General features: G+C 40.4%; 1 protein-coding gene across 1 annotated transcript in view; it reads right to left on the bottom strand.

The window, feature by feature from the left end:
- CCDC178 (coiled-coil domain containing 178) overlaps positions 1 to 18520 on the bottom strand; it is a 287835-nt gene that overhangs the window by 199659 nt on the left and 69656 nt on the right. Inside the window, exon 11 of the mRNA XM_034759571.1 lies at positions 5071 to 5184. Within this exon, the coding sequence (XP_034615462.1) occupies positions 5071 to 5184 (114 nt within the window). The remainder of the gene's footprint in view (positions 1 to 5070; positions 5185 to 18520) is intronic.

Raw genomic sequence — 18520 nt, forward strand, 5'->3', positions numbered from 1 at the left:
TTCTTCCACCAATTGATTGAGTCCAGAACCCAATAGGGAACAGACACCTGCCTGTCCAGACTGTGCTTGTTCAGTATATAAATTGTTCTGAGCTATCCCAGGAAACAGGAGATTTAATCTGGTGTGTTGGGCTACGAAGATACAAGCTGCCATATGATCTAATAGATGAAGACAATTTCTTGATAATGTTTAAGGACTTAATTGAATTCTTGCAATATAATTTTTCAAGTTTGTCCACTTGTCCACAAGTAGGTAAACTCTGGCTATCACAGCATTTGGAAAAGTTCCTATAAAATCTATCCACTGAACTGGGGTCAAAACAGACTTTTTGAGATTGAATTGAAGGCCTAAACTGTGGAACAGAGACCCTGTCATTGGTTAAGATTGACCCCTGAGAAGCCAATCATTGAGATGAGGGAAGACAACTATACCTAGTCAACGTAGGTGGGCAACTACAACTGCCATGGTCTTGGAGAATACTCTTGGGCATAGCAGAGTCCGAAAGAGAGCTCATGGTATCAGAAGTGATTGTGGTCAACTGTAAAATGAAACTTCTGTGAGAAGGGTGAATTGCGACATGAAAATATGAAACCTGAAGGTTGAAAGTCACAAACAAATCTCCAGAATCTAAGGAGCAAATTACAGCTGCAAGAGTCACCATCCTGAATTTCTGCTATTTCACATAATTGTTTGGATGTCTGACATATAATATTGGTCTCCATCCTCCATTCTTTTTTGGGAACAAACTTGGAATAGAACCCCTTTCCCCTGTACTGGACTGGAAGTGGTTCTATAGCTCCTAAGCATAGAAGGGAAGTGACTTCCTGCCTCACCTATTGATTGTGAGATGGGTCCCTGAAAAGGGATGGAGAAAAGGGCTGGGATGGAGGGATGGAAATGAAATACATTGAATAATTGATATTACGACTTCCAAAACTCATTTGTTGGATGTTATTCTCTTCTGTGCAGGTTGAAATTGGGAGAGGCGTTATCCAAAGGTGGGGAGGAGGATAGAATAGCACAGCTATAGATTCTTGTGGAATGGATGATCTGGACTCTTGACCAAGTCATCAAAACTGGCACTTGGACAAAACAGAGGGCTGGGATGAGGTACCTGTTGCAGTTTGTAGCTTCTTTTTAGAGAACCTAGGACTCTTGGCAGGTGATTCAGAGGGTCTATGGAAACTAGAGAAATGAACTGGGTTAGATCTCGGAGTTGTCTGAGACCTGCTAAATTTTCCTTTATTTGAAGGTATATAAATCCCAAGGGATCTACGCGTGGCCCTCAAATCTTTTAAAGCGTGAAGAACGTCATCGGTAGACTCAGCAAACAATTTGAGACCATCAAAAAGGAAGTCCTCAACAGTACTCTGCCCCTCTTTAGGGAAGCTGCACAACTGAAGCCATGAAGCTTGATGCATCACAATCACAGTGGAAATGGACTGTGCTGCAGTATCAGCTGAATCTAAGGAGGCCTATAATGACATTTCCACTAAGAGTTGCCCTTCATTTATGATGGCATTAAATTGCTTGTGGTGCTCCTCTGGCAAATGCTCAATAAAAGGGTTACATTTATTATAATTCAGATAGTCATATTTTGACATGAATGCTTGTTGGTTAGCTATTCTGAATTGCAATGTTGCAGAGGAGTAACTCTTATGACCGAAGACATTGAGTCACTTCTGGTCTTTGTTGTAAGGGGTAGACTTAGCACTGTGTGCATTCATTAACTGTCCTCAACCAGGAAATTTGGTGTTGCGTGTTAAAATAAAAACACTGAGTTCTTGGCTGGAACATAGTAGTTGTTTGTCAGCATTTTTTACAGATGATCTTAGCAGGCTCTAGCAAAAAACAGGGCAACACATATATAAATGTCCAGGAGTTTATGATGAGAATCCTGGATGTTTATAAAGGAATATTAAGCATAAGCAGTTCGTTTCTTCAGCTCCTGGAATCGTCTAAGGTTATCTGCCATGGAAGGTGGCAGAGGCATTACAGCCTCATCTGGCTATGATGATGAAATATTTGTGTGAGATGTTGCCTCGTCAGCCCTTACCTCCTGCTCCTCAAAGATCTCCTCTAATGGTTCAGGTTGACACGATGGGAATGAAGACAATGGAAAATGATTCTGCCTATGCTCCTTATGAGTGTGCTTTTGGGCCCTTATGAACTGTTGGTGATATAGGGCCCAGGGGTCCCATTAAGGCCACTGTGGGGCCCAAAGGGCATGGGAGGAGGCATCTTCTGTTGATCATACCAGGTAGACAAGGGTCGAAGTCATCTGTCCTCTCAGAATGGACAGCAGAATAAGCAAGAGAACACTATACAAAAATCTGTCATAAGAGTCATTGTCAACATATTCAAGGGGAGGTGATACTTGTTCACTCTGGATGGTCAAAACGGTATAGAAGGAGGTCCCAATGAAAAATGTGGAGTTGATAACCCAGAGGATCTTGGTGCAAACAGATGTCCAGTACCATTAATGGGGACTTTGGCTCATTCAAGACAAGGTTCTTTGAATACGAGACTCCTGCAGTGCCAAAGGTATGTAGGCAGGAGTTAAACGAGATCCTGTGGTGGCCGGCTTCAGTACCAAGTTTGGTATCTGTCTTGAGTGTGTGTGTGCTCTGGACCCTGAGTATTTGGTATCAGAATGTCCACGGTCAGACTCAGCACTATCAATGCAGAGCTATAGGATAATGGCATAGCTACTGGGGATACAAAAGTGTCTGATGTGACAAAATTCTTTGGCACAGAACTTCTACTGGTATGGATATGATTACCTAAAGATGAAGTTGTCTTCAGTACCATATCTTCTTTGGTAGAAGTATGGCTCTTAGAGGACACTTTAGATATCCTCAGAGTACTGGAGTCACAGGAAGCCTCAACACAACTCCCTTTGGGACCTGAGGTCTCCAGAACATTTTTCTCAGAAAGTGACTGAGACATCTTAGAAGGAGATCTAGGACTCCTACTTTTCTTACCAGTACCCAGAGACTTAGAATGTGAAGTTCCCTGTACTGGGGATACTGGGGCAGATGCTGGCTTCCTTGAGAATTTCAATGACCGAAACCCAGAGGTGAGTGGGGTAGCAGCAACAGTATTCCCTGAGGCTATTAGTGACAAGGATACTGAAGTAGATGGGGTACTAAGTGTGCTTAGAGGCCAGGTGCAAGGTGGTTCTCAGAGTTCAGATCGGAGACCAGTCTTAGGGCTTGCTCAATCATCAATAATTTGATTTTGATCCCTCTGATCTTTTTTTTTTTTTTTTTTTTTTTTTTTTTGAGATCTGCTTTTGAAGGAGGAGCAGGTCTTACACTTACTCAGGATATGGGTGTCCCCCAAACAGCAGAGCCACCAAGAAAGTTTGTCATTGACCAGGATAGCTGCTGGCAGGAAAGTCTGGGAATCCTCCCATACCACAGAAAAGAAGTCTAAAACCACCCCTCAATCAGGAAAAAAAAACTAATAAAAGGGGAACAACAATCCCAACAAACAACTAACTAACTATACTATACCAAGAACAGCCTGAGTAAAGAGGGCATGCTTGATGCTCCATCTCAGGCCAAGGGTTGTTGAGAAGGGACAAAGGGTAGTTTGCTCATACAGCCCTATGTATTCTTGACTTGGGGCATGAGGATTTGCAGGGCACATGTGAAGGATGAACAGACACTGCTACTGAAAATCTCTGATCAAAGGTATATGGAGGCACATGCACACCTGAAGTAGAGCATCCATAGGGACACTACTCAAAGAAGAATCCCCTTTACAGTGGTCTAAAACTCCTGTTGCTAGCCCGCCAGGGCTATAAGATACCATATCAGACTAAGTTTGTGATATTTTTACACATAGAATTGCTGTTACTGACTCAAATCTCTGGAGATGTCCTCACAGAAAATAATGTGCTGCCCCATTCCACATTACATTCTGTGGCATACCCCTCCAACTGAAACATTACCTGAGTGGTGGGTTGGGGACAGCAGATAGTTGGACACACATCTGCAAAGGAAGTGTTAGCATAGGACGGGAGTGCCCTGAAGAACAGTGCAATCACTTGACCTCTCTATCAATGTCTCTGCTGCTTTGGTAGATCTCAACCTCTGCACTTCCATTAAGAGGACAGAGACACAAACTCAGGGCAGGTCTAAACTACAGCTGGGATCAACCCACCAGCGGTCGATTTAGAGCGTCTAGTAAAGACCTGCCAAATCGACTGCAGATTGCTCTCCAGTTGACCCAGTACTGTACCACCGACAAGAAGAGTAAGGTAAGTCGACCCCCCCATGGTGTAGGCCCCGCGGTAACTCGACCTAAGGTACTTCGACTCCAGCTACATGAATTTCCTGGTCCCTAATGTAATTTTTTCCTGTTCAGGGAATGAATTTTTCCCTACCAAAACTACAATATACACGAAATAAAAAGGTTACTATGGTTAAACCAAAAGCTTTTTCCTCTTTGTTTACCTATAAACTATATGACTCATCCTTGATACTATGATATCTTAGATTTATATGCTACACAAATGAAAGGATAACAATAATAAAAAGAATCCTGAAAAGAAAATGCTTATTTCTTATACCTGCTTGTAATCATATTTATATAAAATGTGGTGTTCAGTAATAAAATTCTAAATAATTCTCTTTGTGGATTATACAGTTTAGTAACTAATATAGAAGATATAAGCTATCATTTACAAGAAGATGCCATCTGCTGAGCAAAAGTATAATCAGCAGGCAATTTCTATTACAGCCAAAATCTTTTTCTTCCTTTATTGATTTTCTCCATTGCTTTCCTGAAGCCCCCCAAGCAATCTGAGCCAGTGTAGCAAATGAAGAAAGCATAGGACTTCTCAATGACCCCAATATCAATTCTGCTTTGTACTTTACCCTGTCTCAAGGCTATGGACCCGATAGGTTAGTTCAAGCAAGAGACAGAAAATAGTATATACAGTATGTACACACACACACACACACATTCAGAGCAACTGAGTAGAAATGACAGGTTAACATTTGGAATTAAGCCTAATAAATTTGTAGTTTTAAAACAACTTGCAGATATTACACTATTCACCTGTATATCAGTTAACTGATTCTTCATGGTACTCTTTTTGTGCTCCAGTTGTTGTTCTGCTTGTTTCTTCTGTTCATCTAGTTCTTGCATTTTCTGATTCAGATTGTAAAGTTTCTGGAAAATATATGCATAGACAGATGTATTCAAAAGTAATTGTCCTTTTTTCTTTGGGAAATTATAAAACACATTAGCCATTAAATACTTTTCTTTAAAAGTTTCCATTTATAAGTTCATCTTTAGTTTCACTTAAACAACAATTTTTTCATCTAGTTCACTTAGTAGCTACAGTATATATTCATGTGTATGCATTCAGAAGCACTTCAAACTATATAAATAGCATTTTAAACATACACACCCAGCTATGTTGATTCATATATTGTATTCTGTCACATAGCAAAATATCACTGTTTCACCACTGATTATAAGCAAAACACTTTCTTCCCAGTGGTTCTATAGTTTATTTTGCCAGCTAACAAATAGACTTTCTATGTTCAAAACAGAGAAACGAGGTGGGTGAGGTAACATCTTTTATTGGACCAACATTTGTTGGTGAGAGACAAGCTTTCGAGTTTACCCAGAGCTCTTCTTCAGCTCTGGGTAAGCTCGAGAGCTTGTCTCTCACCAACAGAAGGTGGTCCAATAAAAGATGTTACCTCACTCACATTATCTCTCTAATATCCTGGACCCAACACAGCTATAATAATACTGTTTTCAAAATATGTGTTCTGAATGGTCTATATGAAAATAGCATAAGGGAGGCAAGAAATACTTATGGTTTAGTGACTGTGAATTAACAAGGGAAATAGTACTTAGGAGAGCTACTAAGAAACCATAAGAAGAGAAAGAATACCATATTGGGATTTCTCATTTTTACATCATTCACTAATCCAGTGTGTTATTAATTAACATAACCAGAAAATTAGTTTTTAAAATATCTGCTGTACTAAACACATTTACATCATTGTTATAAGTGCAAACTACTAAATGATAGAAGTCGTTATTAACGTATATAATGACTAAGTAAAATTTGTAAATTACTCTTTACGTATACAAAAAATATACAATAATAAAGTTATTCAAAGTGTTTTATTTGATAAATTATGAAATTATGTATCATATGTAACAGCATTAAATATAGCATTCACATTCTAATTCACTTGCAATACTTTCAATTTTTAATCAAAGAGTTTAAGTTCTTCCTTGAAATTACTAACATTTTTTGAATATTATTCAGATACAAACCTGCTTGTGCAAACATTGTTTCCAAGCTTTTAAGACAGAAACAAATATACAGCTAAAGACAAAGATATATAACTCATACCACGCCCCTCAAGATCTCCAGAAGACTAATGATGTGATCTTTGTCACATTGTTTCTAGTAAATTTTACTTAGGGAAGGGCTAACAACATTAATCACTGTCATTAACATGTTGTTTTGAAATTACTATTAGCTATTAGAAATATCTTTTTGTAGTTTTATGTAGCAGTTGTGACTTATTATACCTGCATCACAAATAAACGATCTCAATTATTTTAACATACTTTAAAAAGAGAAAAAGGAAAAATTGAGTTCCTGTAGGAAGTGAAGGCAGAGAAAGAAGAGGGTCTAGACCAGGGATTTGGTTTGTTTACCTGCTGCATCCGCAGGTTCAGCCGATCGCGGCTCCCACTGGCTGCGGTTCGCCGCTCCAGGCCAATGGGGGCTGCGGGAAGCGGCGCAGGCTGAGGAATGTGGAAGCCGCGATCGGCCGAACCTGCGGACGCGGCAGGTAAACAAACGTGCCAAAGGTTGCAAATCCCTAGTCTAGACTGACAAGCCTGACTCAATAGTCAGAAAACTGAACTCAGAGTAAATTATAGATGAGATTGCTTGGGAAAATTCTTCCAGTAGAGATGGAAGTCTTCACTAGCTTAACTGTAATTCTGCAAAAGAAGATTCATGTGAGTTGGAAGAGGTCATGGAAGTTTTCATACCAAGGCTTTGATTTGAGAACCAAAACTTGTGTGTCTAAATTAAATCTGACAGATTCATAAGACAAAAGTGATTTTTTTCTGAGAACTTTCTGTAAAAGTAGTATGGCTTTCTGTTAAAGCCATACCAGAATTCTTGACTCCAATCCTGGACAAAAAATCCATTAAATGGCCAGGTTTGTTCCCTGTTGTGTCTGGAACATAACTGAAGGCAGTTTACATTCTCTTTGGTAGCAAAGAAGTCTGTTTGAGGAGTCTAGTACTTTCAGAAGATCAAAGCAGTAACTGTTTTTGAGAAATCACTTATGTTGACTAGTGTGTTTTCAATTCAGGTTGTTAATGTTTTCTTTGTTAGGCAAGTGAAGCAGCATACACTTTTCCCAGATCCAAAAAGCTTCTTGTCACACTGAACAAAAGTGAGCTCCTGCATGCCTGTTCATACAACACATGGCAGTGATCAAGAGAAGAAAGGCATACGCAAAACTTAGAGCTAGCATGCTGATGTGAACTACAGTCTCCTCACAGTTTCAGAGATCCTGGATTGTATGATCATCTAAGTAAGATCCACAAGGCATGTTAGAAGCACTTGTTGCAATCACTGTGGAAGATTGAGAATAACTGAAAGGTTCTCCCGAACACACATGCCTTACTGCTATTCTCAGTATCATCTACCTTAATAGCAAGACTACCGTGTTCTGTGGCATAGTTCCTAAGGACTAAGGCCTCGTCTACACTAAAAAGTTAGATAGACTCAGCTACATTGTTCAGGGGTGTGAAAAATCTACACCCCTGGGAGATGTAGTTAAGCCAACCTTGTGACGGTCTATACTATTAAGGACATAACTTTTACAACTCTGCGATAAATTTTGAACAAAGTATGCCTTGTCATAATAAAATATGTGTATCAACATTATATGTAAAGCTATATGTTTCTACTGCATAATATTGCTGTAACGTGTTCCAGAGTTAGAAAGGCAGGTCCAAACTAGTTTTTCAGAGACAAAGACACAGTAGCACCCAAGCCAGGTATTAAAGAGACAGTTCAACCCTCACATCTGCAAAAGACTATTTGTTGCCTACACCCCAATTGGGGGTAATCCTCCAAGAGGAGAAAGTGGTATAAGAGAGAGACAGTGGCCTCCATTTCAGCGCTTCTTCTCCCATCTCTCTGCTCATGACATCAACAACTTTCAAAGAACTGAACTAAAGGGGGAGTGGTCCCAGGCTGGAAGGAGGCCCAACCTGTGAAATTTACAACAGCATATGGTGAGACAAAACCTTTGCTTTTAAGTTCACTTAGCTTGTTAAATTACGTATTAGTTTGCGTATTACTCGTATTTTCTTTTGTAGCCAATCCTGACCTTTATGCATCAATACTTATAAGTACTTAAAATCTATCTTTCTGTAGTTAATAAATTTATCTTATTGTTTTATCTTAACCAGTGAGTTTGGATTAAAGTGTGGGGGAAACTCCATTTGGGATAGTAAAGCTGGTGCATATATCATTTTCCTTTTATGAAAAGATGGAGTTTCTATGAGCTTGCATTGTTCATTAGTGTGCTGGACAGTACAAGATACATATTTCTGGGGGAAAGTCTATGACTAATAATTTCCGGGTGTCATCCTGTATGTAATTCAAGAGTGACTGGTCAGAGTGCTCATTTATTTAGCTGGGAGTGAATTTGCTTGCTGAAGGCTGTGTGAGAGGCCAGGAATGGCTACTCTGACAGCATAGCTGTGTAAAAGGAACCCCAGGCTAGGGAGTTAAGGGGACACTGGTGTTCAATAGTCCAGATTATATCCTGGGGAAGGTCACAAACCTCACCCCCAGTGTAGACAGCGCTAGGTTCCGTCGACCTAGCTACCACCTCTCAGGGAGAAAGATTAACTACAGTGATGGGAAAACCCCTCCTGTCAACACAGGTAATGTCTACACTAAATGCTACAGCTGTGGCAGTTCAAATGTAAACATGCCCTAAATTATTCTGCTGAGGATAATACATAGGCTATCAACAAAACCTGCAGAGACCTTTTCCTGAGTCTTGCAAGGCTTCCTCTATGGCTCCTAACTGGAGATGGGAAATTATTTTGTTCTTTAGCTCCTTCTCAAGAAAGTGATATACAAAAAAGGGGACTGGGAATGAGCACGAACTGGAATCTCTTTTTTTAAACTATACCTAACACTGATTTTTCTGAAGAAATTCTGTTTTATGCTGCCTTGTGGGGAGGAAAAATCAGTCTGAAAAAGACTAGAAAAAGAAAGACTTTGAGGCATGACTTGTCGGGGGTTCTTGACCACCTTGTCAAACTTACAAGATTCAGGACTAGAGAGAATGGAATTGCAGGTGGAGGATGTTCACTGTATCCTCAGTTTACCCATGTGGCAAGGAAAATAAGGTTGCAGTTGAGTCTACTAATGATTAAGGTGTCAGGTGTGTGTAAAGATGCTCAAAGGCTTGCTGATGAACTTGGTATAGCTTACCTTGGCTGATCTATGGGCTGTTAGACAAAGTGTTTCACATTACATGAACGATTTTCTTTTTGTCTTCATAAATAAATCTTATTTTGGGACAAACAAAGGTGAATAGCTCTTCTAATTTTTGATGGCCAGAAGGAATCGTCAATTATTAATGATTCAAGGCATATCTGTCACATATATCCCTTACACCCTGCATCAGTCCCCCTCCAGTTTCAGCCCTCTTCCTGCACAGAGATTTTGTTTGAGTCATGGTGCCTATGAATCTTCAGTTCCAATTATGATGTCAGTGATGTTTCTCCATAAAATCTCCTCTCCGCATCTGATCAAAACTCCAGAATGCTCAGTAGCATCCTGTTCCAATCCACTGTGCTTCCAACAATCAGTAAGCAGACTTAAACAGTCAGGATACTTTTGAGATGCCTCTGAGCACTTTGTTGATGATGAGGATTTCAAACTTGCTGAAGTGTTTAGTTAACTGGAACTGATGGGGACACAAACGCTACAGTACTACTTCTCTGAGGAAAGATCTCTGACTCTTATGGGCTTCTGATGCAGAGGGAACAAAAATGTAGCTTGTCTTCTGGGAGTACCCCATCAGAGAAGTATAGAGGACGGTGAACAGGTTGGTCCACAAATGACAATACAGAGCAAACTATGTTGCAACCAAAGAGACTAACCAGGCATATCGGTGACTCTACTAACCTGTCCAGCCTAACTTAATATATAAATTATCAGGAATTGAAACTACAGCTCTCTCCCCTTTTTGTTTTACATAAGAAAATGACAAATGCTGTCCTAAACTAACTATAAAGGTAAAGACATTATGAAGGTAGAAAGGCAAAGGCTGTAATCTGACTAATGAAACATTTAAGACAGGAACTGTGTGGAGATGAATCCTTGGCTCTTTATATATGCTCAAGAACAAATGCTCAGATGAGCACAGCTGCAAGATCACAGATCTTCTAGAATGTTCCAGCTAAGTACATGTGCATCCCAAATGTGGTTATAGGAGGAATGGATAAAAGTAAGAAAGGGAAAATTTAGGATGAAGATCAGGAAACACTTCCTGAGAATGAGCTTTATTAACCTGCGTAATACTTTTTCAAGAGAAATGATAAAAGTTCTATTACTTGGCACATTTCAAACTAGATTGGACTAATGACTGTATACTAGTACATATACACCATAGAAAACAATCCAGTCTTGGCAGGTAGATGGGCTAACAAATATTTGCAGCTCTAGATTTTACATTTCTATGAATTAATACAGAGAGCCACTGAGGTTAGATGTGGAATTCATGTCCATCTATATAGTAGCTACGTAACAAATGACAGCTCCAATAGTTTCCTTCAGAAGTTTGGAATTTCTCTTTCGGATCCTAGATAAATGTTAAACAGTACTATTTAGAAAAGAACAGGAGTACTTGTGGCACCTTAGAGACTAACAAATTTATTAGAGCATAAGCTTTCGTGGACTACAGCCCACTTCTTTGTAGTCCACGAAAGCTTATGCTCTAATAAATTTGTTAGTCTCTAAGGTGCCACAAGTACTCCTGTTCTTTTTGCGGATACAGACTAACACGGCTGCTACTCTGAAACCTGTATTTAGAAAAGGGAGACCTTAAAGGAATATTTTAAAAATATCAATCTATCACCTACAAATAGTGCCCTCAACAATTGGAAAAGGATTAGATTCTGTCCATTGCTTTTTCTGTGTCATATCCTGCACAGTAGTGAGAGAGGAACTGAAAGGAATACATAAGATTAGGAGTAGGAACTAATACTATAGCCGTTAGTCTGGTTTGTTTGTTTTTCTTTTTGAAAGCCTCCTGGTCCTAGTTAAGAGAAAACAGAATATGATGGGAAGTTACATAGACGACCAGCGCCTGCTGACAGTGGGGTTGGAACAACCCCGAAACAGCTTAAGTCACTCCCTCCCTCCCAGCAACCCTTCCCCTTCCAGAAAGCAGGCCCCGCACACTTCCAGGAAAGCAGCAGCCCCTCTATGCAGCTCCCAGATGTTCCTCTGTTCCAGCCTCTGCCTCTCCCTGCCTGGTGCAGCTCCCCAGATCAGCTCCTACATGGGGAGGGGGTCCAGCCGCACCATGTGACTGAGCAATCGGAGAGGGGGGGATGTGAGCATGCATGCCCCCCACACACATGTTGCCTTTTCAGAAGTATAATACTATTAATACTGAGGGAAAGATAAGCGGACAGTGTCATGTTCTGGACTGCAATCCAGACCAGTGAGGAGTTGTGTTACTGCCTGCCCTGTAACTCTGAGTGCCTCAACCATGCTCTGTTGCTATTGCTCTCTTGTCAGGATGCTTCCAGCCAGCATACAATCATGCACTGAGCATCTCTGTGTTAAGCAACTCTCAAACAGAAATTCTGATTCCAGCAGCCTGCTTGTTACACCCTTGCCATACTCTGGCTTCCACCAGCCTTGGTTATATCTGGCAAGATGACCCCAACATCCCCACCCCTCGTCAAGAATTTTCCCCAAACCATGTGCTCTGGAACGTCCAGCCCTTTTCTGGACCATTCAGAGAGATATTAAGGTTCCTTTGTCCCTTTAAAGATACAACACACAACAGCTTGCCACATTAGCGCAGTTAACATTCACTTTAAATCAAACGCAGTACTGGGTTGGTTTAGATTAAAAGAAAAATAAGTTTATTAACAAAAGGAGATAGGATTTTAAAGTGCATTCAGGTATAAAGGATAGAGTAAGAAATGGTTACACACAAATAAAAGTGAAAAACACTTTTTAGAGGCTAAGACTTAACAAGACAAACTATAGCCTTTGTTCAAGGTAGTTTCCTTACCCATCTATCTTTCAGCAAAATGACTGACCTCCCCTGGTCAGGATCTCCCATAAAGTCCAAAGTGCTCAGTTCTCTTTTGTCTTTGTAGGTGAAAGATAACTCGGGGTTCTTTGCCCCTCTCTTCTATAGCTAGTGCACCTTGAAATCGATTCTTCTGAAGATTACCCCTCAAAGTAAAGTACCTTCAAACTGTGGGGAAGTGACATGGAGTCTGGTGGTGAAAAAAGTTCCATGCTGGCTTCTTCCCCCGCTGGTGTTTGCTAAAATGCAAATTGATCTGTTTCCTGCAATCTCTTCACCCTGCTGTGATGCTGAGTGAATATCTCTTCCCCCTATTTACCTTCTATATACACTGCATTCCATTGTCTCTTAATGTACCTTGGAAATACCTTCAAGGTGGCAGAACCACATTCCTTTGTCTGTGGTGGAGTAACTTTAGCTTTGCCTGGGAGACACACCTTGATAACATAATTTCCAATATGTTTGTAATTTTGAATTTGTCCTCAGTCCATATATCACACAATAATATTAATGATTGGTATGTTATTAGTGTTCTATTAATATTTTACATGATACCTTCAAGATACAGGTTATGACATTAGTGAGTTGGGATACACTGAACTGGTCAGGCCAGCTGAAACTTACTACCAGATATCAATAAACCCCTTGCCTTCTTGCACTGGGATGCTGTTAGTGTCACAGAAAGAAAAGGACAAAAGGGAGGAAGAAACAGTGCCATATGACATGTCAATAACATCATTATTCACACTTAGGGACAATAAATTGGAATATTTATGGGTCCTGAGCATAGTGAGTGATGTACTAGGTTCAAAGAAAATAAATTGTTTCTTTTACTGCACAATGACAAGCTTATCAGCCATTAAATGGGGATCCTTGGGATTGTGTGCTTCTATCTCAGTTCAGAACAATGCTATGGACCAAGTTTTCAGCTGGTTTGCCATTGGCTGCTCGAATCTGAAATGCTACAATGTCCTCCTGATTTTCAAATGATGGCCACATTGTGGTATGCCACCAGTTTCCTTGAGCTTACTGATGTTTTTGTGTGCCTGTGCCTTCTCTGCCTTGTTGACCTGTATTGCTACTGCAGTCATGGGCACATAGAATTCAGTTTGCTTTTGGCAGCTGCCCAGGCATACTATAGGCTTGGCAGGAATCAATTTTTATTTTAATGGATAATATCAATGTTTATTTTAAAGCATTTTTAAGATATTTACCTATTTACATTTTTCAAAGTAGCATGAAATTATGGAGTTTAAGCATTTTTTTCAAATTTTATCTATATAAAATTTAAAATTGTAGGGGGTCAGACAATAATTATTTAATGACAGTACACACTGAGTTTCAAAATGGAGAAATTGTTACATGATAATTTCCTTTCTGCTAGCAGCATCTTCCAAAATTCTATTACATCTGGGCTGTTCCTCTCCATTCTGCAGTTTTGAGAAGCAGTTTGAAGTTGCAGCAGCAACCGTATTAGCCACGCCTCTTCCTCTGACTTGCCACCAGAGGAGTTATTCCAAAGCAGTGTAAAACTCATAGAAAGATGATAACCTCGACACCCACTCAATCACTATGTATAACAGACAAACAGCCTACATGATGACAGTCTGAATAAAAAAATTGCCCCTTGGCAGTGAAACCATCCATCGTGGGTAGAATTTTGGGAGACACTGCTAGCAGAAAGGAAATTATTAGATAAGAAATTTTCCATTGTACAGCCCAACGCCTCCCACAATTCTGTTACAGTTGGGAAGCAGTGAGCACTGAACAGAAGTAGGGAGGGATAAGGGGAAAGTAAAAAGGGAATGACATAGGAAAGGAATCCCCCTTATTTGAAAGTTGTTCAAAAGGCAATACTATTACTGGGCCACTGCCTGCAGCAAGAATTCTCTGTAGCCAAGAATCCTTCTCTCATGGCTATACAAGTGGCCAGGGTTTTGGGTACCGTATCTACTGCATCCACTGCAGCCTGAAGGAATGTTCTTGTCACTAACTTGCCCTCCTTTATGAAGGACTGAAATTGGGTTCTATCCTCAGGGGGGAAGTTTGTCCTTAAAGTCCGCAAGCCTGGAACAGTAGTTAAAATCGTATTTCGCTAACAAGGCCTGATAGCTAGCGATATGGCCTGTAGAGGACAAGACCTTTCTCCCAAGGAGATACAACTTCTTTGAGCCCTTGTCAGTCAGGGTGGTCTTCTAATGTTGTGACCTAGCCCTCTCCGTAGTGCCTCTCATAGACTCATAGACTTTAAGGCCAGACGGACCTTCATGATCATCTAGTCTGACTTCCTGCACATTCAGGCCACAGAACCTCACCCACCCACTCCTGTAATAGACCTACAGCCTGTGTCTGAGTTACTGAAGTCCTCAAATCATGATTGAAAGATTTCAAGATATAGAGAATCCACCATTTACACTAATTTCAACCTGCAAGTGACCCATGTCCCATGCGGCAGAGGAAGGCAAATCCCTCCCAGGGTCTCTGCAAATCTGATGCGGGGGAAAATTCCTTCCTGACCCCAAATATAGCGATCAGTTAGACCTGAACATGTGGGCAAGACCCACCAGACAGACACCTGGAAAGAATTCTCTGTAGTAACTCAGAGCCCTCCCCATCTAGTACCTCATCACCAGCCATTGGAAGTAAGTGCTGCTAGCAGTCGCAGATCAACTACATGCTATTTTAGGCAGTCTCATCATACAATCCCCTACATAAACTTATCAAGATCAGTCTTGAAGCCAGTTAGGTCTTTTGCCCCCACTGCTTCCCTTTGAAGGAGTGAAGTTCCAGAACTTCACTCCTCTGATGGTTAGAAACCTTCATCTAATTTCAAGCCTGAACTTGTTGATGGCCTGTTTATATCCATTAATTCTTCTGTCCACATTGGCACTTAACTTAAATAACTCCTCTCCCTCCTTGGTATTTATCCCTCTGATGTATTTATAGAAAGCAATCATATCTCTCCTCAGCCTTCATTTGGTTGCCTAAACAAGCTGAGCTCTTTGAATCTCCTTTCATAAGGCAGGTTTTCCATTCCTCCGATCATCCTAGTAGCCCTTCTCTGCACCTGTTGCAGTTTGAATTCATCTTTCTTAAACATGGGAGATCAGAACTGCAAACAGTATTCCAGATGAGGTCTCATCAGTGCATTGTATAATGGCATTAACACTTCCCTGTCTCTACTGGAAATACCTCACCTGATGCATTAGCCTTTTTCATGGCCGTATCACATTGGCAGCTCATAGTCACCCTGTAATCAACCAATACACCCAGGTCTTTCTCCTCCACTGTCACTTCCAACTGATATGTCCACAGCTTATTGCAAAAATTCTTGTTAGTCCCCAAGGACATGACCTTGTGCTTTGCATTATTAAATTTCATCCCATTTCTATTACTCCAGTTTTCAAGTTCATCCAGATCTTCTTATATGATATTCCGGTACTCCTCTGCACTGGCAATACCTCCTAACTTTGTGTCATCTGCAAATTTTATTAGAACACTCCCACTTTTTTGTGCCAAGGTCATTAATAAAAATGTTAAATATGATTGGTCCCAAGACCAATTCCTGAGGATCTCCACTAGTAACCTCCCTCCAGCCTGCCAGTTCACTTTTCAGTATGACCCGTTGTAGTCTCCCCTTTAACCACTTCTTTGTCCACCTTTCAATTCTCATATTAATCCCCATCTTCTCCAATTTAACTAATAATTTCCCATGTGACACTTTAACAAATGCCTTACTGAAATCTGCATTTCCTTTGTCTACAAAAACCAGTTATCTTCTCAAAGGAGATCAGGTTGGGTCTGGCACAATTTATCTTTTGTAAAACTATGTTATATTTTATCCCAACTACCATTTATTTGTATTTCCTTAACTACTTTATCTTTCAAAACTTGTTCCAAGACCTTGCATACAATTGAGGTAAAACTAACAGGCCTGTAGTCTGCTGGATCACGTTTTTTCCCCTTTCTTGAAAATGGGAACTATACTAGCAATTCTCCAGTCATAGGATACAGATTTACAATTTACAGATTCATTAAAAATCCTTGCTATTGGGTTTGCAATTTCATGTGTCACTTCCTTTAATATTCTTGCAAGTAGCCTATCCATGCTCTCCAATTTGGTCCTATTAAGCTGTTAGAGTTTGACTTCCACCTCAGATGTGGTAATTTTCATTCCCATATCCTCGTTCCTATTAGCAGCCCTGCCACTACCCCTACGATTTTCATTAGCCTTATTAAAAACTGAGGCAAAGTGTATGTTTATGTGTTGGGCCATGCCTAGATTATCTTTAATCTCCATCCCATCCTCAGTGCTCATGGTCCCACTTCTTTTCTTGTTTTCTTTTTACTTATATGGCTATAGGAACTTTTTAGTATTGGTTTTAATCTCTTTTGCAAGGTCCAATTCTGCTTGGCTTTTAGCAATTCTCACTTTATCCCTATATTTTCTGACCTCCAAGAAGTAGCTTTCCTTGCTGATCCATCCAATCTTCCATTCCTTGTAGGCTGTTTTCTCGTAATCACCTGTTTGAGAAGCCTGCTCATCCAGCTTGGTCTGCAGCCGTTCCCTACATATTTTTATTTTCTTGCTTGGGATGCAGGCTTCAGATAGTTTCTGCAACTTGATTTTTAAAGTAATTCTAAGACTCCTCCATATTCAAATCCTTGAGTTCTTCAGTCCAGTCCACTTCCCTAACTAATTTATTTAATTTTTTTAATTTTGCCCTTTTGAAATCAAAGACCCTAGTTGCAGATCTATTTTTGTTTGTCCTTCCATTTAATTTAAACTGAATTACTTCATGATCACACAATTCAATATTGTCCCCTACAACTAGTTCTTCTATGAGGTCCTCACTACTCACCAACACCAAATCTAAAATGGCAACAACTCTTGTTGGTTCAGCAACTATTTGGTGAATAAATCTATCAGCTATCACATCCAGGAAAATCTAGGCCCTACTATTATTAGTAGCACTTGTCCTCCATTCTATATCTGTGAAGTTAAAGTCTCCCATAATCACAACAATTCTAAGTAATATTTATTTCATGAAAACATTAAGGAGGTCTCTATCCTGGAGCCTGGGGGGTCTGTAGCATACCCCAAGCACTATCCCAGGGGAACTTCTAGTAGCTTTCTTCTCCAAAGTTATTTTGGCCCAAACAGACACTGTCTTATCCAGTCTATCACTTCTAATTTCTTTACAGTCTACTTTATCATTAATATATCATTCTACTCCACCATTTTTACCTCTATTTCTGTCTTTCCTGAACAGCACATACCCTTCAATGCCTGTACTCCAGTCATGACTACTATTCCATCATGTTTCTGTTATCACTATATCTGATTTCACTTCCTGCACCAGTAGTTCTAGCTCCTCCATTTTGTTACCCGGGCTTCTTGCATCGGTGTACAGATAGCTTAGTAGTTTCTGCTTAGCTTTGCCCAGATTCCTCACCCACTTGAGTACAGTCATTCTCCTGCCAGTATCACCTACCTGATTATTTGCTTAATTAATATAGGCACAATCTTCTCTCTTAATGTCCATTCTCCTATACACTGCTCCCTTCTCCATTACTTGATTTTCCTTCCAGTCAATGTTAGAATCAGGCATGGAGATTACATGAGCATCTCCTAATCACATCGCCCGAGTTCCTAGTTTAAAGTTCTTTTAATAAGTTGTGCCAACCTCCATCCCAGAAGTCTATTGCCCTCCCTACTCAGGTGGAGTCCATTCCACGAGAACAATCCTCTGTCCATGAATGCCTCCCAGTGATCCCAAAAGCCCTCCTTATAGCACCTGCCTGCCTGACCAATCTAGAGGGCTCTATGATGGCCTCAGTAACTGGAAACACCACCACCTTACGTGGGCCTGCAGGTTGCAAAACATCCAGGAGCCGGTGGTTTTTTTGGTCCCCTAGATACCTCATTCAACAGTATCTGGAGATCATTGGCAATCCTCTGCAGCAGTTCCTAGCTCTGCCTATGATCATCTGGTAGAGATGGAGAGGAAGGAGTGACTGCTTTGAGTGGAGATGAGGATGAGATTCCTGACCTGCTGATCTAGGAGTATGACCTCCTCCTCATACTCCAACAGATCAAGTGGGAGCCAAGAAGAAGAAATGTGGTAAGATTCCTGGGCAGGTTCTGGCTG

This window comes from Trachemys scripta, chromosome 2 (assembly GCF_013100865.1).
Source record: "Trachemys scripta elegans isolate TJP31775 chromosome 2, CAS_Tse_1.0, whole genome shotgun sequence".
Lineage (NCBI taxonomy): Eukaryota > Metazoa > Chordata > Testudines > Emydidae > Trachemys > Trachemys scripta.